Consider the following 27,661-nt stretch of genomic DNA (forward strand, 5'->3'; position numbering starts at 1 on the left):
CAACTGCGCTTGGGGACACTTTTTCAAAGTTTGCCCAATTTTTCAGACTGACTGATCTTCATTTCTTAAAGTAATGATGGCCACTTGTTTTTCTTTACTTAGCTGCTTTTTTCTTGCCTTAATACAAATTCTAACGGTCTATTCAGTAGGACTATCAGCTGTGTATCCACCTGATTTCTGCACAACACAACTGATGGTCCCAACCCCATTTATAAGGCAACAAATCCTAGTTATTAAACCTGACAGGACACACCTGTGAAGTGAAAACCATTTCCGGTGACTACCTCTTGAAGCTCATCAAGAGAATGCCAAGAGTGTGCAAAGCAGTCATCAAAGCAAAAGGTGGCTACTTTGAAGAACCTAGAATATAAGACATATTTTCAGTTGTTTCACACTTTTTTGTTAAGTATATAATTCCACATGTGGTAATTCATAGTTTTGATGCCTTCAGTGTGAATGTACAATTTTCATAGTCATGAAAATACAGAAAAATCTTTAAATGAGAAGGTGTGTCCAAACTTTTGGTCTGTACTGTATATATATATATATATATATATATATATATATATATATATATATATATATATATATATATATATATATATATAATTAGTAATTCAATGACCTTTTGCAAATTTGTGGCTTTTCCATTTGTGCACTGAGCGTGCATTACATGTATAGTATCTGCTTGTTCTCTACTTGTAAGCTTCTGCAGTTTTTGCATTTTTTTTTTTCTCGTTTTGGTTCCTCTTCTTGATGTACATGTCATGTCTCCTCCTTCCGTACCACCTCCCCTAAAACAAGAACGGGGGAAAAAAAAAACAACAAAGTCACTTGTCTGGATGCCAAGTATGTGAAATGAGTTCACTTAGTTAATGCAGCTGGTTTCCATAGAAACCTGAGAGTTGGATATCCCTCCAGGCTTGTTTCAAAGAAATTAACTCTATGCTATGTAGGAAACCACTTCATAGTCCTGTTGCACATGTGCTGCCTTTTCCGTTCAGCATCTAGATAGAAATGGCAGCCTATTTTAATTGCCATCTAGTAGTAAATGTTTTCTCTGTGAATGAGCAAAGGCTTTACCGACATAGGCCGTTCCCGGTAGCTCGGCACAGATTGAATTTCTCCAATCAGTTTTAATGGCACAAATACATGAATACACAGCGCCTCATATCCACATCTGTGTGGCATTACAAGTCCTTTATAGAGGGTCTCTAGACAAAAGCTCAACACCCGATTTTTGGTTAGGTTTTCCATACCTGGGATCCATGTTCTCCATGCATGGGGAGAAAATGTGATTAATCTGTATACAGAATAGGGCTGGTACCTACTCTGGGCCACATTTCACAAACTCTACTAACCTCAAGTCCTCCTGTTATACTTTATACAGGGAATAAACTCTGTTCACACTTTGCAGACTCCAAGCGTTCAGACTCGGACTGGCACACCGGAGAACAGGAGAATCCTCCGGTAGGCCCCTGTGAAGGAGTGTTAATGAGTAATACTATTACACTTGACTCACAATTTGCAGAAAAAGGTATCATCTAATCATTCAATAAACAAGCTAGTCAAATTCATATTACATAGAAGCAAAAGTAAATTTGGGTACTAGGGTCAGCTTATTTTTGCATGTAGCTAAAGATCAATGTTACTGGTGGGCCTTTGCCACCCCAGTCCGACACTCACTATATGCGTTCTATTGTGATCGCAGCAAGAAGAAAAAAAGCATTGCAGCAGCAACGTGTGACCGCGGTCTAAGCAAATTCAATCAGTTTTTCCTTCCAAGATCAGGTAAATTAGAGTGTTCTGCTGGTGAGAACTGGCTAGGTGCAGACCGACGGGCGGGTGTTGCGTGCATGTGGAGTTCGCGATAACATCGGACAGCAAACGGACCGATGTTATTGAATAGGGCTATGCACTGTTTAACCAAATTCAAATCTATGTAAAGAAATTTAAAAAAAAAAAAAAAAAAAAAGGATCATATGCGGACAGATCATTAGTTTTGTATCTGTTCTTTATAGCTACATTACAATTAACACCGTGTTTCATAGTTTCATACTTTTTAAGGTTGAAGATACTGTAGACACAAGTCCTTCAAGTTCAACCTATAACACAACATGTTGATCCAGAAGAATTTACGGTAGAAGCCACTTGCCCCATATTAGGGGAAAAATTCCTTCCCGACTCCACATTCGGGAATCAGACTAGCTCCCTGGATCAACGTCCCATCGCAAAATCTAGTGTTAGGTTTAGTAATTTTTTTTAAAATGTTGATGTAAAAAAAGCGAATGTCATCACACAGATGTAACAAATGGACATAAGGATGGAATATCAATGTAAAGAAACACGTGCGGTAGAGGCAAGGATCGCAATTGGGTGGAATACGGATGAAAATATGAATGGCAATCATCTGTTTTTTTTTTTTCTAGATGAAAAATAGAATATTTCATACCCTCATCATAACCTGGCCTACAAAAGGGAATCCTAATCTGGCCATTCATTTCACTTGCAGCAGTCGTCCATGAACGTCAGACCATATAGTTCATGGATGGCTGGGGGTGCTCCAGAGCAGGAGCCGCACTTAGAGCAACTCACCCTAAGGCTGGGGGTCCCAAGGGCGTCGATTCTCTCATGCAAGAGAATCGGCTTGATTATGTCAGAGTTTGAGCCGAGTGTCGGTTCACTGTGCTCCGATTCTCTCGTATGAGAGAATAATTTCACAGGTGTGGAGAAGACTGAACATAATTTCTCCATTGTCGGAGTCTGCTTAAATCAGACTGCACTCAGATGACATCCGAGTGCCGTCCGATGTTTTTCACACACCCATAGATTTGAATGGGTGTGTGTGCTCTGATTTGCGCTGCACTCGCAGCACGCTGAGATTTTTTTTCTTATGCCGAATCGGCATGAGAAAAAAATAACAGATCTGCACTGCCCCATAGTATAACATTGTTCCATGTTCTATCCAATGAAACATCAGATAGCACTCGTCCGATGAAAATCCTCATGTAAACAAGCCCTAATAAGGCCATATAGGCAGTGTTTTTCTTTAGTACACCACCCCCTTTAGATTTTTTTTTATGATGGTATGTCTGTTAGATAGATTGGTGTCTGATCACTGGGCCTAAATAAGAGATGAACAAGAGCATCTACTTATTTAAAGGGACAACCCCTTCTCATTCCTAATTTTCGACGCCATTAAAAAATAAAAATCTATACTCCCCTCTGGTGCCGTTCCAGCGGTGTCAGCACTTGCATTCCCAGGGCTAATATAAGGTTATGTCACGTGAGCCCTGCGCCCAACCCACCTTCAGACAAATCGAACACCAAGAGGAAGTGAGAGAGCAGCCGCAGCCCTGACTTCCTGTTGATGTTCAATGCCTCCGAAGGTGGGGAGAGTGAAGCCAGCGCTGATTGGGTGCAGGGCTCATAGGCACCCCGGGAACGCAAGTGCCGATACCGCTGGAACGGGGCCAGCACCGGAAGTGAGTATAAGTGTTTTTATTTTAACAAGGCCTAGTAGTGGACAACCTCTTTAAGTATATAAGTATTAACTTAAATGGTGAATATTTATGCACACGGGCAGCGCCGAACTGAGGTACCCACCAGTGACATTAATTCTGGGGGCCCGCTGTTCAGTCATATGAAAATATTTTCTGACTCTTTTTAACAAATTTGTCTGCTTCTATACAATAACAAACTGGGCACTTTGGAAAATGAATGAGGAGATGCTTCTTTTCTCTGTACATATTGCATTAAGTGTACTGTGCCCAATGACTGCTCAGGTAGGGGTATGGGAGGCTTACTCCTGCATGGGGGCCCACCAAGGGATTCCCCTGTCCTCCTGTGGGCCAGTCCGAGCATGCACACGGGACTTTCTTCTGAGAATTGGTACCAGTTCTTCCATCTCCGGATTTGTAGTGTGGGAAAATCTTGACCAATCGCAAATTCTCTGAATGTCTGAATATACTTTAAAACCATGGCAGCCACGTTAATAGGAACATTGGCTTCTGTGACGTACCAGAGTATCTTCCAGGTGTGGGGTGGATTTTCTGAACTGCAGCTCATAACAGATTATAAGAATTTTATCCTTTTATTTTTTATAATACAAAATTTCCAGTGTTTAAGCTTCTTAAAAACCATAAATGGACGTTAATTAAATGGGTAACTGTAAAATAACCTGATGTATTGTTCATGTTGTAAATCTTTTTCTCTTTTATACTTTTTGAGTAGTTATGTCACTGCCTTGGGCTAAAATACAAGCTGTTTCCTTCACTAATTCATTCCAACCATAAATTTTGTTTTGACGGAGTGTCACTTCCCCTATCTGCTGACAAATGTTTGCTTTTCATTTTCTGCAGCTCCTACTTATGGAGGTCAATTAAGTGGAGGTTCTCCTGTTGTCATTTAGTGTTGACTGAATTTCGGTAATATTTGCCTTCTACTTGCTGTTCAATTAACCTGTTGGGTAGTATGGAAGCATAATAATTAGAAATTGGAAATCCTAACAACGGGAAGTAATAGAGGAGCTGAGATTCTGAGAACGTGAGGAGAGCTTGATACCAATGGAATGATAATTCTCTGGAAAATTTAATTCCACAAGGCCACCTTCAACTTAACACCATGTGCCGATGCAACATTATTAAAGGGTTGACAACCCCAGCTTAATTAATTTGGGCCCCATAGAAAATATAAGCAAGCTATACTCGTATCCTGAATTGGCGCCATCCTGACATCTGCGCTGCTTTTCCCATTGGGAGACTTGACCTTGTTGTACCTTATGACCTCTGCAGCCAGACGGCGATAGCGGATTGGCTTCTTCTCATCAATATTTCGTTAGAGCGGACATTCTCTGGCGAAATAGTAAAGACCATAGACTATCAGCAGCCACTGATTAACTGCAGCTCTCATACTCACGCGACATATTGTCAAGCGAGCATCAGGAGACTCTGCACCATCCTTGCTGGAACGATGCCGGGGCAGTAGAGTAGGATAAGCTTTTCTTTTTTCACTCAAGGGACTTGGGCATTTAACCAGGTGTCTAAGTATAGAACAACCCCTTTAATTTAGTGAGTCCATTGGGTATTTGCTCTTTGTAATGTATGTATAGCCTCAAGCAATTTTGCAGTCCTCAGCACTTTGCTTTAATATTATGAAAGATATATTATGTTATTTTTGTTGTTTGTCTTGGTACAGGTTTTGACCTTTTTATCGTGACCTAACTCTTTATCCATTGCAAAGTATTATTAATTCTTCCAAGATAATTACAGCATTAATTTGTTTGCATGAGTCATCCCATAAGAAGCTGAAATACCCTTGCCATTTCTGGTACAGACAAAATCTCGTACGTCATGCAGAATGAAAATTGCATGGTCCTTTTAACAAAACGACCCGTTCCACAAAGACATGTATATATTGAATATATGATGGCTAATGACCCCCATCTCATTACATTATGAATGACCTGATTTAGCTTTATCAGAACTAACATTTAGTTTTGAGCGCATAAAGGAACAACACCCTAAGACGGCCATGGCTCGGGTCCGAAATATTAAATTTGCCTTCTTTCCTTTTATATATCATAATTGTTTGTGCCATGCTGGCATTATCCTCGTCAGACCAAGCATACAATCTAGTGGCTAATTACAATGTCTAAGAGCGTAATCCTATTGCATGTGGATTAAACAAAAGCTTTTAAGTGCATCCTATCTATGCAGATAGTACATGGCCGGCGGAGCCCTCAAGCTGAACACAATACCGCTATATAACATGACGAACATTATATAGCCCATCACTAGAGTTATTCCATCAAGAACACAGCAGAGCCAGTCTGATCTGATGACAAGTCCTCAGCTTTAGGATATCCTACCCGTCTGTAGTGTAGCCGGTTTCCAGGTTGTTCTGAACCTCTTCTGGCTTTTCAGAAAATACAGCATTGGCAAGAGCTGTCACTTATATAGCTGGGAGGCCAAAATAATTTCGGCAAGTTCAACCAAGCTTGGCATGTGGACAGGCAAAGCAGTCATCACACCTCGGCCAGAACATTAGATCAGTAACATTGCTGAATCCTTTTTGTTATTGTCTTTGCCCTTTAAACACTGCACTCATGGAGTTATGATTGGCAGTGCCAATACATTCAGTTATTAGCGCTAGACATAATAAGTTGCTATGATGCAGAGTAAGTTTCATTGTTGCTCCTGTGCTCAGACTGCCACAAATCCTATTCCCTGTGGCCGAAGTAGTTTTGAAACTTTTGCAATTTGACCACAAGTAGCGGTGTCATTCTGAATTTAAGCAACATTTACACGTTCAGTATTTGTAAGCCAGAACAATCAGAGGAAATGTAGAATAGAAACACCTCACCACTTCTGTATTTATCACCCACTCCTGGTTTTGGCTTGCAAATATTGAGGTGAAAAACTCATCAAATACTCAACATGTGAACATGGCCTTAGCTTGATCCCCCGATTGCTAATATGTAACACTAAAGGCCTGATTTATCATTTGCGGGTCATGTCCCTTTCCCTTTTCCCATTTGCGGGTCATGTCCCTTTCCCTTTTTTAATCTTGTGGTTTTCACTGATGTGTATTGCATCAAATTCATCAAAATTGTGCACTTGGTTCATACGTTTAGCACAAAGTCAGAAACTGGTCTTTTCTTCTGTCTTTAACAATTAGTGAAAAAAGTTGCATCTCCTTCAAAATGTCAGAAAAATTGCTCAAAAAAATTTTGACGTACATGAAATCATTTTAGGGGAAGGAATGAACTGGATTACATTTGCGAGAAATGATGACTCAGGTGAAAACATCTGGAAAACCTAAACCATGTCCACAATGATGAACTTAGGAAACAAACTACAGGCAAAGTGGATCAGCTAGTTGAATTTCCTGAAATGAGTGGTTTCATGCAAATGCAAACATTTCAGGTTCGATTCGCAGTTCGAAAAAAAATAATAAAATCCTGCCGGACGCCATTTCCCCCGCTGCTGAAGCATCAGAGAAAAAGCAAACCTGTCGCGCGCTCGTTGTCGCGCGCTCTCTCGATTTCACACTCTTGCTCTCTCACACTCGGAGAAAATTCTGTGAAGTTGGTGAATTTGGATTTCAAAAGATCCTCATCTCTATAATATAGAGTACAAATGGAAAGATGAATTGGGCCCTAAGAGTCTTGTAGAATAAGTACCACCTACAATATTTTCTTTTCCTCGTAGAGGTTACTATCCAACCGTTGATGTTCCCTTGACTTTTCAACTATCCAGGCTCTAAGTGAGTTAACATTTTCTTGAACTATGAATTTATTAGCCCTCCAAGTCACATGACTTTTTCGACAATGGAGAATCTGTTCTCAGTTGACCCCAGTAACAAAGTTTAATGGAAAGTGCAGAAAGTTATTTCTACATTCCCATCTCATTCTCTAGGGGAATGTGCAGTACTGCCCATAATGCTCATTGCTGTCCATTATTTAAGGATTATTTAAAATTAAACTAAAGCCACATGTCCCATCTACTTCTGTTATCCTAGAATCTAGAATACTGATTGCAAGGCAATTAGTTAATATTATATACAGTCGTCATGATTTCGTGATGATTTTCAGATTTTGTGAGTTTCATTGCCTATTGTCATACATATGTACCGTATATTTTTTTTTATGTGGGATTCCATGTTAGTGTGGTTTAAAGGGGTTGTCCCAACATTTAAAGGAAAAAAAAAAACTTTATTTCCTAGAAACAGATCCGTGGGTTGTCTGTTATTGCAGCTCAGCTTTTTTCACTGTAGTGATGATGCGCTGCAATGCCAGGCTTGGCATATTCACAAGAGTAGCACGGTTTGTGGGGAAAAAAAAACATTTTTTAATCCAGGATAAACCGTGTCATTTGGTCTAATTAAGTTACTTCCTATTGATTTTATAAATAGTTTTATTGTTGACCACTATAAAAACTATGTTGGCTTTCGGAGCAGTGCAACCTTTCACATTTTATGTATATCAATGACAATATTCAAGAAAATAATGGAGGGGAATTATATCAGTGGGATGTAAACGTGCATTGGGTTTGGAAATTGTTGTAATAATTCTTGAAAGCATCATTGGCGTTTTCACTTACATCTTGTAAATTGTTCATGTCAACTAGGTGAGTAACGCGTGCAATTATAGTTCGTTGTTTTTTTCCCCATTCCTGAGGATAATGGAGGCATATTTTGCGTATATATGTGTGTGTGTATATTTGTATATATGTGTGATTAACATACAGTGTATGTATATATTCTTTGGTGGGGCGTCATTCAGCCTTTTCGTCTTGACCTTCTCATGTCCTGTTTTTGTACCTTCGCTCCTAACATTGTACAGACTGATTTTAATTTAGGAATTGTCATATCCCACTGTCAACAGCTAGACTTAGTAAAGATTATTTCATTGATCCCTGGATTATAAATGCTATGGAAAGTATGTAAGCGCTGCAAATGTAATGTAGGAAAACTGCTATCCTCTAATAAACACTGACTGTTATAGGCTTCTTGGAAGAACAATGGAATTAATGCACTTGTCAGAATATCCAACACATTCCTGTCTGTCCTACCATTTATTTTATTTTAGTCCTGGTATACTTTATTACCAGAATCTAAAATTAGACTGGGAGCTTGATATTTCATTAATTTCAACTTGACAGATTTAATTATTTTTCCTCTAGACCCGAGTTAGTTGTTTAAACATTGTAGTTATCACAGACTTCTTGAGGAACACCATTAGTGAGATCTGGAAATACCCAACTTTAGGTACTGTACTGAGTACCATTTATGGACTGAACCGGCAAAACTTTAAGGCTATGTGCCCACGATGCAGAAATGCTCCGGATTTTTCCTGAGCGTTTCTGCATCTCCGTGGCAGAAAAAACGCATGCGGATTGTACATGCGGATTGTACATGCGGATTGTACATGCGAATTGTACATGCGGATTGTATATGCGTTTTTACTGCCAGGGACATGCAGATGTGAGGCGTTCTTCACATGCATTTCCGCATGCGGGTTGACAAGCGCTTTCCAAGCAATTTTAGCATCACTTGGAAAGTGCTTGACAACTTGGTCACACTATATAACCCATGCCGTGACCAAAAGAATGGTAAAAAATAAATATATACTTACCTTCTGATGGCCCCGGTGTCTTTATCCGATGCGTCCTGGCTTGCCGGCAGCTCGCTGTACACTAAAGGACCTGCCGACGTCAGCAGTCGCGTGACCCGTCACATGACTAAATGACGTCACCGCAGGTCCTTGAGTCCACCGCGAGCTGCCAGCAAGCCAAGTCAAGCACACCGGGGGCCATCAGAAGGTAAGTATAATATTTATTTTTTATTTTATTCTTTTTTTTTTTTTACAGGTTCTATGGTAGCCGGGTCCGGAGGAGAGTCTCCTCTTCTCCAAACCCGGGTACCATCCGCACATTGAAACGCATGGAATGCGCATCTGAAGATGCAGTGATTCGGATTCCATGCGTTCCAATGAAAGTCTATGTCGGCGAAAACGCCGCGCTTCCGCAAAATAATTGGTAGTGCAACGATGACCCGCAGCGGAAATTTCTGCAGCATGTGCACAGCACAAGCGGATTATCATTGGGGACCATGTCAGGCCTTCTACCAAGCGTTTTTTAAGCGTTTCTGCAGCGGAATTGCAGCTGCGGAAACGCTTAAAAAACACATAGTGGGCACACAACCTAAAGGGTTCTTCCCATCTTACACCTATGCCATGTATGTATAGTGAATGCAGGTCCCATCATTGGGACCTGCATCTTTCTTGAGAACTGGGCCCTGACTCACGCTGTCGTCAGTGGAGCGCTGATTGGAATTTTTATATAAATGAATGGGTATCTAACCGCTTCTTCACTGACAGCGTAAGGGCCCAGTTCTCGAGAAAGATGCAGGTCCCATTGATATTTACCCCTTTAAAAATGGAGCTATCCTTCTAATCGGACGTCTGTTAAACTCTGTGTGCATTGGTGTCACAAGAAAAGAAATGTTCGAAAGGCTGCATAGTGGCAAGTTTTAGCAGCACCCAAGAGACTTTTCAGAAGTTTGGGTAAGGTCCCCTTTTTACAGAACCCTCCTAGACATTCCAAGAGAGCTGGCAAGTGTGAATTAATGTGTACTTAACTTTGGTGCCTTGTTTTATATTTTGTAGGTCGTGCAGATTGGTGGTGGCCTTGGTCCTGAAACCCCCACCATTGTGTTTAGACTACACAGAATGGCACCGCTCAGAGGGCAGAAACACATGCCTCCTGCCTGAGCGCATGCACAATGCAAAGTATGGTCTTAAAGGGAATCTGTCACCCCTTGGGACGCATATAACTTATTAATATGGGCATATAGGTGATAGAAATGTTAATCTAGTTCTACCTGTAAGCTTCATATTAATGGTTTTGATGTTGTGAAATCTTATCTTCTAACTTTATAGTAATGATTCCTCCAGACCCCAGGCCCCACCTCCTATCTTCATTATTGTAGCATCCCCCTCCCCTGCTCGTCACAGTATCTTGTGACGTGCAGTTGTGGAGCTGTAATCCCGCACCTGTGCGTTGAACTCCCTGCACGATCCTCCCTTCTATGGGAGAAAGTCTCCGTGACTCACCGATGCCTGCACAGAAGATCACAGACTAGTGTATTCCTTGCTCTTCTGCGCAGGCGCATCACTGTGTGCTCCGCCACAGACTGTAATCAGAACCAGACTGACCCGCCCGCCATCTTCCCGGAGACCAGGACCTGTTTTACCCTATAGACTGCAGTGTGTCAACGCGTCGCTGCCAGCGCCTGCGCAGAAGATCACGAAATACACTAGTCTGTGATATGCACAGGCGCCGGTGAGTCACTGAGAGCAAGAATATGTAACTTTTTAGTCTAGCAACAGATGGTCCAATTATTTTGAAATTCTTGCATTTGAGCATCGAAATCTCACTATTATTTTAGGCCCCATTTGTATGTGATAAAGTTCCACATTTAATGCCCTTTAGGATTAAAAAGAAATAAATACCACAGAAATGGCTCCATTCATTCTCCCACCGTAACTAATATTATTCATGAATGCTGCCATTCTCCCCTGTGCTGTATGAATGGGAAACAATGACCTGTATGAAGCCGCGGACTGGGTGATGCCATGATTACATTTTACAACCCACTGTCAAACTGACCTGACACTGTAAACTTGGACTACGTAAAAATCCATGACGTGTTTTGTGGTTTCAAGTCAAGACATTTTCAATGGAAACGCCCAAATCTCCTACACTACAGAATAGTAATATACGAGCACACACAGATTGCAATGAAAGGGGCCACTGTTTGAAATAACTGGTTCTTTATCCAGCAAATTAAGGCGCTTTACTTTCCTTAGCTCGTCTTAATGTCTGTGCAGAATGGAACTGATGAGTAAGGAAATCTAGGATTAGTTCAACCTTTGCAGGTTTATTGCTTGGTCTCATCTGTGGAATGACCCAACTGTATAACCTATTCAAGGCCATGTAATTTTGCCATGCTCTGTAATAAGCAAATACCACTATTATCGGAACACCCATGCAACAACTGATTCTCTGTAGTAGTTTACATTGAATGGTTGGGGATGTGTCTTTGGTTACTATATGTCAATACTGTAGCATAATGTGGGGGGTGAAATAATAATCTGCTTTGTTGAAAACTTATAAATGCCTAAGTTTAATACTGTATTGGGGTGGTCCTTAAATAATAATAAAACATCTGTGACAAGTTGCACCATTGCTCTTGTGGTCTTGGGTGGGGGGAACCATAAATAATATCCTGCCCACTCAATCTTCTCACCATTGATTGGCTACAGTCAGATGAGTGATAGACCAACGTCGCCACTCCTGATGGAATAATGTCCACCCATCAGTCAAGCAATGGCCTCTACAGTCAGGTGACTGAACGAACGGGACGTCATCAATTCCAGGCCCCGTGAAGACCACCAGAGACGTGGATTTTCTGTGATATGTCACAATTATTTCTTAATTTTATAAAGATTCCTTCACTCTGGCAAATTTTCAAAAAGTAGTGGGAAACCCCTTTAATTGGAGTATTATAGTATGGCCCTAGAGTATGCATATTAGCATCATAGAGGGGGGCCCCCTGAATGATACAGAACTGAGAGACACTCTAGTAGACACCACTTGTATTAAGGATGAAGACCGCTGTACATTTTAGCGGCTGCCATACTACATTCCCTGGCAGCAGCCTAGCTGGCAGTGGCTTCCCCTTAAAAAATAAGCTGTTCAGTGGGAATGTCAAGAACAGGAACTGGGACAATCTGCACTGGCAGCTACATTTTGAGAGGCATTTCCTGTTTGTATGTATGTACTATAGGTATGTATGTACTGTAGGTATGTATGTATGTACTGTGCGTGTTTTTTACACTTGATAAAGATGCCAGTACGGCATTGAAACGTAGTGGATATTAAAGAACCTTCTAAGAATACTTCTTCAAGACACTTCTTTCCAGCAGCACTTCCAATATTTACTTGTGTTTTTATACTGTTTTGGTACATTCCGTCTGGCGGATTCTCCCCCATCCACGGGGCAGCAGCAGCTGGCTATCTAAACCTTTTATAGAGGTTGTGTCTTCACATAACCACCCAAGGTGAGCACACCTATTGTTTTTACTGTCTCCTATATTAGGGTTTTACCCTATTGTGTGCTTTTCCCTTCACTATCAATGTTTCCTCATACACATACACAGGCAATGCCTCACAAATTGTAGCTGCCAGTTCCAGTTGATTTATTGTCTGCTGAGAGATTTTGTGTATAATATGTCTACGGTGCAAATGTGGGAAATTTTGAACTTTTAGGGGCAGCACGGTGGCTCAGTGGTTAGCACTGTAGCCTTGCAGCACTGAGGTCCTGGGTTCAAATCCCACCAAGGAAACATCTGCAAGGAGTTTGTATGTTCTCCGTGTGTTTGTGTGGGTTTCCCCCGGGTTTTCCTGTTGCCTCCCACACTCCAAAGACATACTGATAGGGAATTTAGATTGTGAGCCCCAATGGGGACAGCCATGATAATGTATATAAAGCGCTGTGGTATATGTTGGTGCTGTATAAAAATAAAGATTATTATTAACTTTTCTTTTTCCAGATCACTAGAACTGCCATTATTTTTGGTGTTTTGGGGGTTTCATGATTTGTTTTATATCATTATGAAATTCAGATGAGATGAAAAGGATCCTAAGGTGGAGCTCCACTTTGCGAAAGCAAACAGATTGCTGTGGGGAAATATATGTTGTAGTGGAAATGAAATTAGATTGGTAGAATGTTTTTTGTTAATGCCTTTCCTCACTTCTGTTGTGTACCTCATGAACTCCAATTATATTCTAACTACTGCTCTGTGAAACAATCACTTTGCAGCATGATTGTATTGAGAAATCTGTAATGCACTTAGAGCTCTATTTTTAAATTGCTTTTTATTTCCTTTTATAAGCTGTGCACTAACAATATGAGTTATTTAATTTAAGGATTTGTAATAAAATTAGCAAATAATCGAAATCTCTAATGTGAGGCGGCACCAACAATCAAATGTACAGGGTCACTTATTACACTGAGATTTGTGTATTCACCAAAAAGGATTTTTTTTTTTCATTTTAAAGAAATCCATCTCCTTTATTTGTGGTGTGGTCGGGTTAAAGCAAAATCTAATTTAGGTCTCGACCTTCAGTGCTTCTGTTACCCACGAACAGAATAATACTTGTGACCAGTGATGACTGTATCAGCTTTGCAGTGGACAGATTCCACCAAATTCCTCCTAAGGCCGTGGTCACGTGAGCATAGATGAGAAAGAATTAGATCGATTGTGTAAATGACACTCAGATCCGATTCTCTTGGAGGAGAAAATCGTAGCACAGGTGAGAAGATGGAGAATTAGATTTCTCCATCTTCTCCATTGTGTAAGTCATCCGGTTGCAGTCCGATGTTTTCAACGCACCCATAGACTTGAATGGGTGCTTGCGATCCGATTTGGGGAGCCTCCCGCAGCATGCTGCAACTTTTCTCTCATGCCAAATCGGCATGAAAAAAAAAAACGCAGACCCTCACTGCCCCATAGAATAACATTAATTCGAGTGCTATCGGATAGCACTAGTCCGATGTATAAGCTCATGTGAGCGAGCCCTTACTCTTCTTATGTGACCCGTATCATTAGTTAATAGGTCAATTGGGTTAACTGCAGTCTTGCAGTCACATCTGAATTTTTAGGTTTATGTTGAAGTTAATATGATATGTTCTACCCAATATTTTTTTAAATTACGGGCCTAAAAAAAATATTCTTCAAGACAAGGCCAGTCTTGGACCTATTCAGTGAGGCTACCCTGCAGTGGTTTGTATTCTGAGACTTTTTCCGTAGGTTACATGATGTCCGTAGAACTTGGAGTCATATGATTGGCAACACAGATTTGTAGTTTAAAATAAAAGGTGGTTTGTGGTGGTTCTTAAAAAAAAAAAAAAAAAAATGTGCCTAAGCACTAACAGGCAGTTAGTTGCTAGCTACCTGTCTGTTGTGCCTGGCGCAGTTCTCTGCTGGCACAGAGCAGTCACAGACTTCCGCTGACGTCAAGTCAACAGAGCGGCGGTTTCTTTTCCTGTTGACTTGACAGGGCGGGACTACTGGTGTCATGCTGATTGACAGCTGGCTCTCTGCTGCTTAGTTGGGGGAAGCTGGATGTCAATCAGCATGACGCCAGTAGTCCGCCCTATCAACAATAAGAGAAACTGCTGCTCTGTTGACAGGGAGAAGCTCAATGACTGGCAACGGGTACAACAGACAGGTAGTTGCCTTTGTTAGCAACTACCGGCCTGTTATATCCCCTTTTAAGCAGCTTTCTCCACAAAACACAGGCTCGTATATCCTGGCTGCCCACAAATAAAAGATAAAGTCCTGTTTTTCGTGTGACTTGTGTGCATTGGATAACACGCAGTTTTCCTTGAGAGTCCCACCTCAGCTGCAGTGCAGGCAAACAATCAAGCAGAGTCTCTTGTTTCGTTTTGAACAAAACCATTTTTACTGTAGACATTCAGATCAGTTTTTGGTCTCAGATACAGCACATTGGGGTACAACAGATACAGTTTCAGCCTTCTTCAATACCCCTTTCTCTCAACTTTGTTCCCCAGGTATGATTCACCTGGTACCACAGCTTAGCAGAACCCGATTCTGCTTCCTATAGGGACGTCCCTGTCCGTTTCACCTTCTTGGGAAGTAAGGCTGGCTCCTCCACGCCTTCTTCGGACCGTAGACCCCGGACGTTTAGGGAAGTTTCCTTGCGGTTCACCGCTTCTTTTTTTTATAGTGCTGCTTCTCTCTTTTTCTGCCTCTTTCTATATCACTTTTGACCTTCAGCCCTGAACTTTTCCACTCCTCTGTTATCCCTCCTGTACATACCTTAACATTACAACCAACAACTACATCTCTGACTGAGAAACGAAAAAAACGTTGCTCTTCTCTGGCCCGAACTCTTCCCCCCTTTTGACTAGACCAATCACTAACTCTCCTTCAGTTGCTGGGCAGAACTTCCCCGTTACTACCCTACTGCAGTCACTAAACTTTCTATATCTAAGGTGCCCCCAACTAAATCTTCCCCCTTTCTAACTTAATCTCTAAGTCCTATGCTATGCTTCGTCTTCTACACTACTACACTATTAGGCCCATCACTGCCTATCTGCCCTAATGTTCCTATCTGTCACTAACTAAACACTAAACTATATTCTTTCCCTCTACACTGTTCATGAATAACATTATACATTGATACATTGATCACAATACATTACATTTTAGTACAAATGCTGTTTAAAGAGGGAGAGGCATATGACAGCCCCTGTCACACCCTTACATATATGTAGCGCCGCGAGGGTTCGGCCGCTGCAGGGGTATTGCACCGCAGACCAGGGGTGTGATATTCCACTCCCGGGTAAGGATGGTGTGTGGACCGGGACTCAGTTAGCTGCATGCATCACACACACCCCATTTCCAAGGGACAGCTCAACGGTGCTCCCACTAGACAGAAGTGAAGGCACGACAGCATCTGTCTCTGGCTGGAGTGGGGAGGGGGGAGGAAAACCCAGTGATGTAGGAGCAGATAGAGGTTGGGTTTCTGGGCATAGGTAGGAGCCCATTGGTTGCAAGTCACCTGGGCTCATACACAGAGAGGGAGGTATATAAGGTGGGCACCATCTTAGGTTAGTGGTTAGTTCAGTCAGGAGGAGAAGAGGAGAGGAGCTCAGCCAGAGAGGGCTGACAGGGAGCTGTTGCTCAGTCTGGGCCCAGCTCCACGAGGCAGGCCTGGAGTGGAGGCCAGAAACAGCAGAGAGGACAGGACCAGCAGAGAGGAACAGAAAGGAGAGGAAGAAAGGAACGGAACATTAAGAGAGGCCCAGAGACAGGGCAGAAGGAACCCCAAAGGCCCAGGAGATTGCGGGTGACGGGTTGGCAGGACAGGGTACCGGATCCCAAGTTGGTGGAGGCGACTAATCCTCAGCCAAGGACCGGCGGTCGTGATCACATCTTGGTGCGACCCCTCACTACACCTACTAGAAAGGCATACCACATAGGGTCAGGGAAGTGGACATCCAACATCCCAAGAGAAGGCCCGAGGCAGCTGGACAAAAGTAGTGTCACTGGTGGGACACGGCCAGAGAAAGGAATCGAAGGGAGTCCTGTGCCACGCTCTGGAATTGCCTGGGGGTTGACCGAGCCCCTTGCCTGGTGGACGCAGCACAGCTTGGGCAGTCACTACCGGTACCGAAGTGATTCGGAATATAAAGAACTGTGAGTAAAGCCTTTGAACTGCAATCCCACGTCTGTGCTTCATCACCGCGCCAGCACTACTAGTGCTGGGACGCTCGCACCATCACTCCCATCATTTACTACACTGCCCTGGGGCTCCACTCTTCCCGTGGGGAGTCATACTACCTCAGCTGCACACACCATCAGCCCCAGCGGTCTGCCTTGCAGCGGCGGTCCGCGCTGACCGTAATCCACGGGTGGCGTAGTCGGACAATTAACCTAAAACCCCCACAAAAATACCGCCATCGGCCTGACCACCCTGAGCCACGGGACCGGGTCACCGCCACGGATACTACAACCCCCAGAAGCCCGGTTCCGGGTGCCCCTCGGCCCAGGGGGCGAGTCATATACATACAGAAAAAACCCTCATATCCTCTCCTGCCCCTTTCCTCTCGTTTTACCACCTCTATGCTACTCCTCTATACTTTTGGAAGCTCCGGTGTATAATTTTCCTCCCTGAGTTGCGAACTAGATCTAATGTTTCTGCAGCCTCTCTAGATTTCCTTCTATTTTTGATTCTCGCTGCTGAATAGATACGTGGCCGTACACATCACAGCAAATGCAATAGAACATGTCCATAGATCAATCTATTAGTGAAAATGTATCCATAGAAAAACATTTCCTTTTAACTTTTTTTTTTCTATGAAACTTTTTACATTTGACATCTCTGGTTGTTGAGCTGACAGTTTTATTTATATGAGCAAGATGGTCCATCTCCCACACATTAATCAGCATAGTGTTCTTCTGCATCAGTGCTGCGCTGTCAGAATGCCTAAGCAAATGACAAAAGCTGCATGATTCATAGTGCCCCCACAAATCCAGAGCAAGCCCCCGCCATGCTACCACTGCTGTAGTCTCCATTGTTAAATCCGTCAATATATTCATCGGTATTGTGTAATATCATGTAATTGCAGTGTATCCTTCGTGATAAACCAGGATTTTGCAGTCATTAAATAGTTTGCATTGTCTTTCTAATGTTTGGACTTCTAGTGACTCGATTCCCCTTTTGCCATTTACGCAATTTATTTTGACAAAATTGAAGAGGTTTGTGATGGCAACGACCTTCAATTTCATAATATATTTTTAGCATAATGCCCAAATGGCACCTTATGTCTTCTTACACAAGATAGTACTTGGCAGAAGGTTTTAAATATTAGATACAGATTTTCAGAAAAATGTGGTGTAGAATCCAAGTAAAGGCAGGGTAAAATATAGGGTTAAGTTTATAAAGTGGGTCCCTCACCCCTAAAAGGGACTGTTAGCACAGAATGACTGTTGAAACGTAGTCCCGCCGCTCGGTGCTTAACGGCAGGGCCAATCATTTATACCAAAGCACAGATGTCCATAAATTGTTATCTGTAATAATGACAAATGACACAGGGAAAAAGTATTGAACACACTTGGTGAAATTTATTTAATACTTTGTACAAAAGCCTTTGTTGGTGATGACCGCTTCAAGTCGCCTCATGTATGGAGAAACTAATTGCATGCATTGCTCAGGTGTGATTTTTTCCACCCATTCTTTCGCAAAAACACTCTTCAAATCTTGAATGTTCCGTGGGCTCATTTTCACTCCTGTGTCTGAAATCTTGCGGGGAGCACCTGGTTGTGGCCGGTTTATGGTGAAATAATTTTCTTTCCACTTCTAGATTATAGCCCCAACAGTGCTCACTGGAACCTTCAGTAATTTAGAAATTCTTCTGTAACCAATGCCATTAGTATGTTTTGCAACAATAAGGTTGTGAAGGTCTTATGACAGCTCACTGGTTTTGCCCATTATGAGCGGTTTCTTGTGTGGCATCTTGGTAATGGGACATCTTTTTTATAGAACATAAGTTGAACCAGCTGATATTTTTTTTTTCACTAAGTGGCAGGATTGCTTTCTAATTACTGATAGGAAGTCATGACATCAGCTGAAATCTGTTATTTTGCGCCTCTTTCTTCATTTGTTCAATACTTTTTCCATATGTAATTTCTCATTATTACACAACTTAATTTATGGACTCCTATGGTTTGATTTCTTTGCCTGTATGGATTAGATGAGTTGTTACCAACATCTGGTGATAATTTCATGTCAATAGCGCCTTCAGAAGTATTTTTACTTAGAAAATTGGTGATGTGTTCAATACTTATTTCACCCGCCGTACATTAGACCTTCGGCCGAACCTGTCAATATCAGCTGATTCAGCCGACATTAGTCTAACATGTATGGGGGCCTAAATTTGAATAGACACGGTACAATCGCCCCCCCCCCCCCAGGGTGATGTTAAGGTCTAACTGCTCCAGTATACTGAGTACTATGTCAAAACCTAAACGGTAGAAAGGTATTCTGTTTTCTTTCGTTACACACAAGACAATTGTTAGCCACTAGTGTTGAGCGAGCATGCTCAACACTGCTCTGTACTCGCCCGAGCATCTCACTACTCGGGATGTTCGGCGAGCACCGAGCATTTCCGGTTTACTCAGGCGGGAACTCGGGTCTCCGCCCTGCATGTTTGGCGCTCTTTACAGAGCCAATGAACATGCAGGGATTGCCAGCCAGTTACTGTAATGCCGCAGCCATGTTGGTTGTGGGCATTACAGTGATTGGTTGGCCGCACAGTGTCACCTCGAGTATTTAAAACCGGGCGCCGTCATCTTGGACACAGTCGCTCCGGATCAGACAGTGTAGGGAGAGTGCTGCTGAGCTAGGGAGAGATTTATACTGCGAAATAGGTAGTGTAGGGTCTCTAAAGCCTGCAAAATCAAACAAACAGTCCTTCTGAGGACTAATATCCATCCCAGATAGAAAAGGACTTGCACGGGGATAGTTGCAAGTCTGCATCTTCTGATGCGGCAAGGATCACTTCTGATGGGCACACTTTTAGGCAGTGACCTGGGTGTCAAAGATGCTTCCAGGGGTCTTCCCATGCTGTTCCCATGTCTTTTCAGCACTTTATGCATGTGTCACACAGCACATGACCAGATAAGGTTGTAAAATGTTAAAATGACATTTCCTGGTGAATGCATTTGTCACAGTTGAAAGCAATACAAAAGTGCAAAAACGCATAAAAAATGCTACTTGTGAACATAGCCCAAGGTGTGGAGGAGTATTTTTGTTTTTGGTTATTTATTTTACCTTATACACAAGTCTTTACCCTGGAAAGGAAATTCCTTAACATATTTCACAGGAAAACCGTTTCAGTTTCGTTTTTGAACGTTTTATTGTGAGCCCGTAAAAGTGGCTTAATACCTCTGACCACGTTGTTGACAGCAGTGACCTGGGGGTCAGAAATGCTTCCTGGGGCGATCCCCATGCTGCCCCCATGTCTTTTGAGCACTGTCACTATCGTTTTGGGCACTTTTTAGGCTTTCTACAGACTGCCAGGGGTGCCGCCGCAAAAATGCTCTGGTCTCCCATAGACTAACATTGGGCTCGTTACTCGGGTCGAGCACCCGAGTATCACGGTGAGCTCGGCCCGAGCTTCGAGCACCCGAGCATTTCAGTGCTCGCTCAACACTATTAGCCACTTTTAGTCTGGACTCCGACATATACTTCTAGGCTCTGTTCAGGCATTCTCGTTTACTTCTATACAGCTTCTACCATGTGCTTTTGGAAGTGATCTGTCTCCTGTGGGAACAAACCATCAAAGCCCAATGTTTTTGTTAATCCTTTTCCCTAGTTCTCTGTGCATTCTGGAGTGCAGCAGAATGATGGTTATATTGGCTGATACCTGATGTTATATTAATGAATTTCTATGAAATTTGCTCTACATGGGGTAATTAGACTTTTTACCTTTTACATGGGGACAGAAGCCGGCTTGGGTCATTACAGATGTTTGCATTATATAAGTAACAACCGATAATAGTGCGAAGTCAGTCAGACAATAATTACCCATTCTTTTTTAAAATATTTTGCAATGTAGAACAGGAATACATTCCATAATTGTGTAAAAATTTTATAGAAAATGACTTGTGATCTGATTGGCTACTGTAGCTTAGAACCCGATTTATTTTACTCCTGGGGTTCTTCCCATACGTCCATTGAATATGGCACTAAAGAAAACCACTAAAGTCCTAAGCATGGATTGTCAGAATATTGGTACAATTTGTGAAGCCAAACAGGGGCCCAAGAGGTAAGGGGGTGACTACCACATCCAAATTAGGTGGAATTGTGCATTATGATGAGCTATTGGGCTACAAATGTCCCATATACTGTTCTTACACAGGAGTCCTCTTCTGTTTATGGTCCTAAAAAACATAATATTATAACATAACTAAGTAGACAATGTAAGTAATATTCTTAAACTTCATGGATATGTCCATTGATTACTTTCCTGTCTAATACATCTTCTGGCAGTGGCTTAGTGGCGAAGAATGACTCAATCGCCCCCCTGGACTTTAATGAGACTCCTAATATCTATAGTGTTTCAGGCCATTTAAATAATTCTTTATAGCCTCCTTCAGGCATGGGCTGCTAATGTTTTCTGCTCCGCTGGGCTGACCTTTCCCTCTCCTGCTGTGGCTGAGACTTCCATCTGTGTCCTCCGGTGTGATGGGGCCAGGGATATTTGGCTTGTTCACACTGATACTACAGTCAGCCTCTGTGGTATTTAAATGAAAACCTACCCCTGGGGCACAGCTTTGGAAATAACACTGCTCTCAGTATTACAGAGGGTCTGTCAGCTATGAAACCACTTGATTGCATGACTCCTGTTACAACATATGGGTACTTTTAGATGCCAATTACTATGTGACAGCTATATTCTATTCCAAAAGTGAATGTTATGGATCTGTTAGAGCTGATTTGTAATTATCTCTGCAGCTCATCTCATTATTGTTTGAAAATTAGACTTAATCATAGACTTTTTAAAGTGAACCTTTCTGAGAAACCTATTAGAACCTGCAATGTCTCAAGAACAACAATCTCAGGAACTGCGGGGAACCATGTGTCTGTTTTTAGGTAAAACAATGGGGAGAACTTCTAGAATAGGAGATTTCTGCCAATAAGAGCGGTGTAGACTGTCGGCAGCATATCCCATGTTCACACCGGTGATGTGCTGCCACCTTATTTTCACTCTGGCATAAATGATCCAATTAACCGTCGAATGAGCATTTTATTGTTTGTTAGATATGAGTTTGTTTTTACATGGGCCGATGTCTGAAAATCCCCTTTTATTTTAAAGGAGAGCGACCTTCGGGCACGATCACCTCTTTAGTGAAAATATGAACATGAACTAGACTGTTAGAGGGTTAGGTTGTTTTGAGGGTTTCATTTTGGAAATACCGCTATAAATTAGTTTTTATTTACGCTTTATTTTCTTTTTTTATTGCTATAAATTGCAGAATTTTATTATAGACCATACTGTACCTAATTTGTCCAGAAAAGTATCAAAAATATGTTTGCCCATTTAAACTATTTTTTTGTTTTTAAGTTAAAATTAATCCATAATTATCTTTAAATTATTAATACATTTTATGCTGTTCAACGGCTTTCCAAAACTGAAGGCATACCAAATGGTAATAGCTGTTGTATATGGTTTCTATTAACCATCTGTTGTATGGTTTCCTGAAAACAATTACCAGCCCTACTGGGATTGAGGAGGTTAGAAGTCACCTAATGCTTTTTGCTTTTTTTTTCCCTTACTGCGATCTAAAACGCTCCGATATTTTTTCTGTTGCTACAGCCGTGATGTCACATGCTGGCACTGATATGTCATTGGTTGTTTTGTCTTTCAGATCTCTGCCCGTAGTAGAACACAAAGAAGAAGCAAGACACCCACATCCTTCTGTGTGAATAAAGGATTCAGCTGAGCAGATTAATCCAGACTTCTGTCGGGTGGCCTTTTTGTAGAAGGGCTGGCTTTCAGACGATAAATTAAAAAAAAAAATGTCATTTAATGAGCTGTGAGATGATGAAGGGCTGCTGCTAACACTCAGATTTCAAGATTCAGCTGTTATTCATTGTGCTTGATGTACATGTTTCTGCACAGTGGATATAGGAAACACAAGAAGAGAATCCAAAACGGCTGCGGGGGAACAATTGCCAAACATGCCTACAGAAACACTACAGACAGGTAGCATGGGGAAACCTGGTAGCCCAGCGGTGGCTTTCGCATCAGCTGTTCCTCTCCGCATATTGAACAAAGGACCGGACTATTTCCGCAGGCAGTCAGAGCCTAATCCCAAAAGACTCAGCGCTGTAGAGAGACTAGAAGCCGATAAGGCAAAATATGTCAAGAGCCAAGAGGTTATCAATGCCAAACAAGAGCCTGTGAAGCCACCAGTACTTGCAAAGCCTCCTGTGTGCCCTGGGGCAAAAAGACCTTTGGCTAGCCCAACCCTGAAAATGTTTCACAACAATGCAAAGTCTGAGAGCTGTGTACAAAGAGAGAACTTAAAGCTAGAAATCCTTAAAAACATTATCAATAGCTCTGAAGGCTCCAGTACAGGTTCTGTGCACAAGCAAAGTTCTCGGAACTGGCCTACAGGTAGATCGGACTCAGCTGACCAAAACCGGCATTCTTTTGCAGAATCCTTAAAGGTCTACCCTACGCAAAGTCATGGGAGCCCCCAAGAAACCAACTCCAACATCAGTCGGAGGCTTCTAGAAAAATCAGGTGAAACTTTTTTACATGTTTCTCATAGTTCCTCAGACATTAGAAAAGTCACAAATTTGAAACAGATAAAGGCGATCCCTTGCAGCAGTTCAGCTCCACCTCTCCCACCAAAGCCCAAAATTGCCACCTTAACTACACTTAAGTCCCCAGACAATAATACCTTGGAACCCACCTGTGGTGTAACCAGAAGGCCATCACTCCAACGATCGAAGTCTGACTTAAGTGACAGATACTTTCGTGTTGATGCTGACGTCGAGAGATTTTTTAATTACTGTGGACTGGATCCTGAAGAGCTTGAAAACCTCGGGATAGAAAATTTTGCAAGGGCTAATTCTGATATAATTTCTCTGAACTTTCGCAGCGCAAGCATGATCAGCTCAGACTGTGAACAGTCTCAGGATAGCAACAGTGACCTTAGAAACGACGATAGTGCCAATGACCGTGTGCCGTACGGTATTTCTGCCATAGAGCGAAATGCCAGGATCATCAAATGGTTGTATAGCATAAAACAAGCTAGAGAGTCACAGAAGGTGTCCCACGTGTGAGAATGAGACAGCGGTTACTTAAGAGACTACGTTTTGTCTGTGAATATTCAGTTGTGAAAGGTTGTAAGGTCTACTTGAAGTCTTGTAAACTTTTCAAACTGCTCTGTGTTGCTTGTTGTGCAATGTTTCAAAGTTGCATGCCTGTCAACATGTAAACTGACCTGGCTTTCACTTGAACAAATCCTACAAAGCCTAGATGACTCTGCTCACCATCTGCCAAAAGTTTAAGATCATCAAAGTTTCGACTTTGTTTTTAATATCTATCCCCTGCTCATAGCGGAGTCACACTTTTGGAAGGCTAGATGTATACAAAGTCTGTCAGTTTACTAGGAGCTAGCAATAGTTGCTGATGCAAAGAGGCCCAAAGTGCCATGTGTCTTGGTCAAGTCATTAGTACCTGGGGTATTGTCAAGGCAGTCTTTAGTCCAGCTCAATGAAGCCTGTCTCTAATGTATGCAGGTGAGCGATAGATTGTTTTACATGACCATAAAGGTAGACCTAAACATGCATAGGTCTTATTGTGTTTTTTTTTTATAAACATTTATATATACTTTATTAATGACCTTTTTCATAAAAAAGAATGCTATCAAATGCTTGCTTACACATTAAATCTTTCTATTTAAAAAAAAAAAAAAAAAATGATGATGGTAATAATACTGATTTTGTTCTTGATACATTTTATGTTCTTTTTTTTATTAGATTTTTTTTCCTTTGTAGTATTAGTTTTACATCTTTTTAATATCGTACAGGTAAGTGTCAGGATTTGCACTGCAGTCATGGTATGATTTTTTTTTTTTTCATGGTTACTCGCTAATTAGAGTGCGTAGAACAGGGGCATCTGCATTACAAAATTTTGTTCATGTCTGATATAGGCAAGAATGCTACCCTACAAAGGAGCAGATGCCTTTTTATGACTTTTTTTTCAAGTCTTAAACTTTTGACCAGAATAATGTGATAAAACCTACAACTCCTATAAGCTGCCTTCAACAAAACCAATCATTGCAGATCCATGCTACCATTTCTTTTTTCCAGTCACGTTAAGCAAGATGGAAATCTACAGCCATATCAGTATAAAATAAATCTCCGATTCTGGATTAGCCTCACTAGCTGGACTCGAGCTGAATGAATTGTACGTGTTGTCTTGCATCTCAGTCTATGAATGTTTGTCTCACTTGAAAGTATTGTAGTTTTAACAATTTAAAACTGCTTTCATCGTCTCATGGCAGTACTTCTGCACGTCGGCCTTCTTCTAGGTTTTTTGCTTTTTTTTTTTTTTTTTGTCGTTTTAAGGTTCTCCTGAAAATGTGTCTTCCCAGTGGATTATCAGCTGGCATTTTTCTGAGTAGCATTTAGATATGCACCTTTTTGCCCGCATCCAGTGAAGACAGCCATTTTGTAGGTTAAGCAAATATTTATGAAGATGCAACCTATCCGTTTACGAGTAATGGCCTAACCGATGCACAGAGCGGCTGTCTTTGCTGTATGTCTCTGGCGACAAGTGTACTTGAACAGGAACTGCAAGGCCAGCTACTTTGTTACAGTGGTCCTCACAGTATTTTGTTAACTTTAGCAGGCCGATGCAAAATAAAAAAAAATTTAAAAAAAACACAAAGAAAAAACTTTTTTATGGTGTAAATGCTGTAAGGATTTGTACATACTTCATTTGCTATTGAAACTTTGGAAAAAAGTGTTATACTAATAAATAGCTCTTGTGAAGCATAGTTTGGTGTGGTGTTTTTGAGTAATTATACAATGGGTAATAGAGTGCAAACATAAAATAAATACATATATATGTATATGTGCTTCTCACTAAACTAAAAAGTTAATTTATTTCAGTTCTTCAATACAAAAAGTGAAGCTCATATATTCTATAGAGTCATTACAAACTTGATCTATTTCAAGTGTTTATTTCTGTTAATGATTATGACTTACAGCCAATGAAAACACAAAATTCATTGTCTCAGTAAATTAGAATAATTAAAAAACAAAATAGATCACTCTGTAATGATTCTATATGAGTTTCACTTTTGTATTGAAATTAATTAACTTTTTGATATTCTAAATTAGTGAGAAGCACGTGTATGTGTGTATGTATTGTATGTATGTCGTCTTTCGCAAGCAAAGCCTGGTTTATTCATCCATGAAGTGAAGGAACCCAAGATACAAGAGATGCGCTTTGTGCCCCTACTTGAGATACTGAGGACCACACCATACTTATTTTCTAAAGAAAATATATAGAAGTAAAGACATGTATGTGCAAAATGGGAGAAGACATACCATTGTTGTGACCTGTACAGCTGCAAGGGGGCCCATTACGACTTCTAAACAGATTGAATTGTGAATTATGATGAGTTATTAGACTGCAAAGGGCCCATGTATTGTTCTTGCACATGGGTCCTCTTCTGTCCCTGTCTGCTCCAGGAGCAAAAAATGGGTATGACAACATCATTTCACATGTTAAGCAGCCAGACTAGCACGTATGTAAAAAAGCAATAAAGCATAATTGATGTAAGTGTAAAGTTCTAAAACTTTTTAATATACTTTGTTTCAAGTCTCTACAATTTTCATGACATTTGCGGTCAGTGAAGGATATAGCTCATGTTTTCGCAAACCTGGATTTATTTAGTCTAAAGGCCCCCATGCACATTATACTAATGTTTATCCAAACCCACCGAAATCAACAGGTTCAGCCGATGGTCTGGGTATGGAGGCACTTGCCAAATGATGGCCGGGAGAGCTGTCTATTGCACATCTCCTATTTGGACTGTCAATTGCAATGTCCTCCCCCGAGATAATTTGCTGGCTAACATGCAGAAGTGAGTGCTCCTATATACGGGAGAGTTGGCTGAGATGTCTATCGGGTGACAGCCATCTAATGTGTATTGCCAGCTTTAGTACTAGTACTTAACTAGTTTTGCTGTCATCTAAGAAGTGCATACAATTGTACCTAGTCTAGACAACCTGACAATGTATTGTTTCTGCAGAAGTATGAAAGCGATTGTTTGGTCATAAAATAACCTATCCTAGGGATAAGTCATGAGTATCCGTATCAGATCTGTGGGGTTCTGGCACCCCCGTGATCCGCTGTTCTTAGCTCTGGTGGCTGAGCTAAAACACAACTGGAAAATGATAAAACGAGAAGTGCCCATAGGGTGATCTAGTATGGTAAATAGGGGGTGTAGCTTGAGATATTGCTCACATGATGGAGTTGTGATTGTCCCAAATTCAATAAAAGCCTGTGTTTGAGTCAGCCGCTGCAGTCTGCTGGTAGCTAGAAGATTCCCTTCTTCTGCACAACAATAGATAATGGAATGGAGGATAGGCATTAAAGATGACTGCGCTGCTACAGAAGATGAGGTTCCACACTCCAAGGTTGATGCAAGTAGTTTTATTTGTTTCTGGCAATACCCGAGCCCCTTTTCAAATACAAACTAGAAACTGTACATTGTATTTGAGAAAAAAAAGGGCTCTGTTTGAGCCAGAAACGCATAATAAAACTACTTGCATCAACCTTGGAGTATGGAACTTCTCATGTCCTGTAGCAGTGTGGCCATCACTAATGCCTATCCTCCATTCTATTATCTAAACTGCACAACTGATCATACAGGGTGGCGGATATTGGACTCCCGGCTATCTGATACTGATGACCTTTCAAGAAAATAGGTCATCAATATTTTATGCCCAGACAACCGCTATAGGAGACATGC

The 27,661-nt window shown here is 41.4% G+C and overlaps 1 protein-coding gene across 6 annotated transcripts in view; it reads left to right on the plus strand.

The window, feature by feature from the left end:
- Positions 1-25,640, plus strand: part of FAM110B (family with sequence similarity 110 member B) — a 150,326-nt gene extending 124,686 nt beyond the window's left edge. For all 6 annotated transcript variants that reach the window (XM_073679325.1, XM_073679323.1, XM_073679326.1 and 3 more), the window contains one exon: positions 22,529-25,640. In XM_073679325.1, coding sequence (XP_073535426.1) covers positions 22,842-23,954 — 1,113 coding nt within the window. In that variant the 5' untranslated portion in view covers positions 22,529-22,841 and the 3' untranslated portion in view covers positions 23,955-25,640. The remainder of the gene's footprint in view (positions 1-22,528) is intronic.
- Positions 25,641-27,661: the final 2,021 nt, after the last annotated feature.

Source organism: Phyllobates terribilis, unplaced genomic scaffold, assembly GCF_046119375.1.
Source record: "Phyllobates terribilis strain yellow unplaced genomic scaffold, ASM4611937v1 Scaffold_4__5_contigs__length_816908805, whole genome shotgun sequence".
Taxonomy (NCBI): Eukaryota; Metazoa; Chordata; class Amphibia; order Anura; family Dendrobatidae; genus Phyllobates; species Phyllobates terribilis.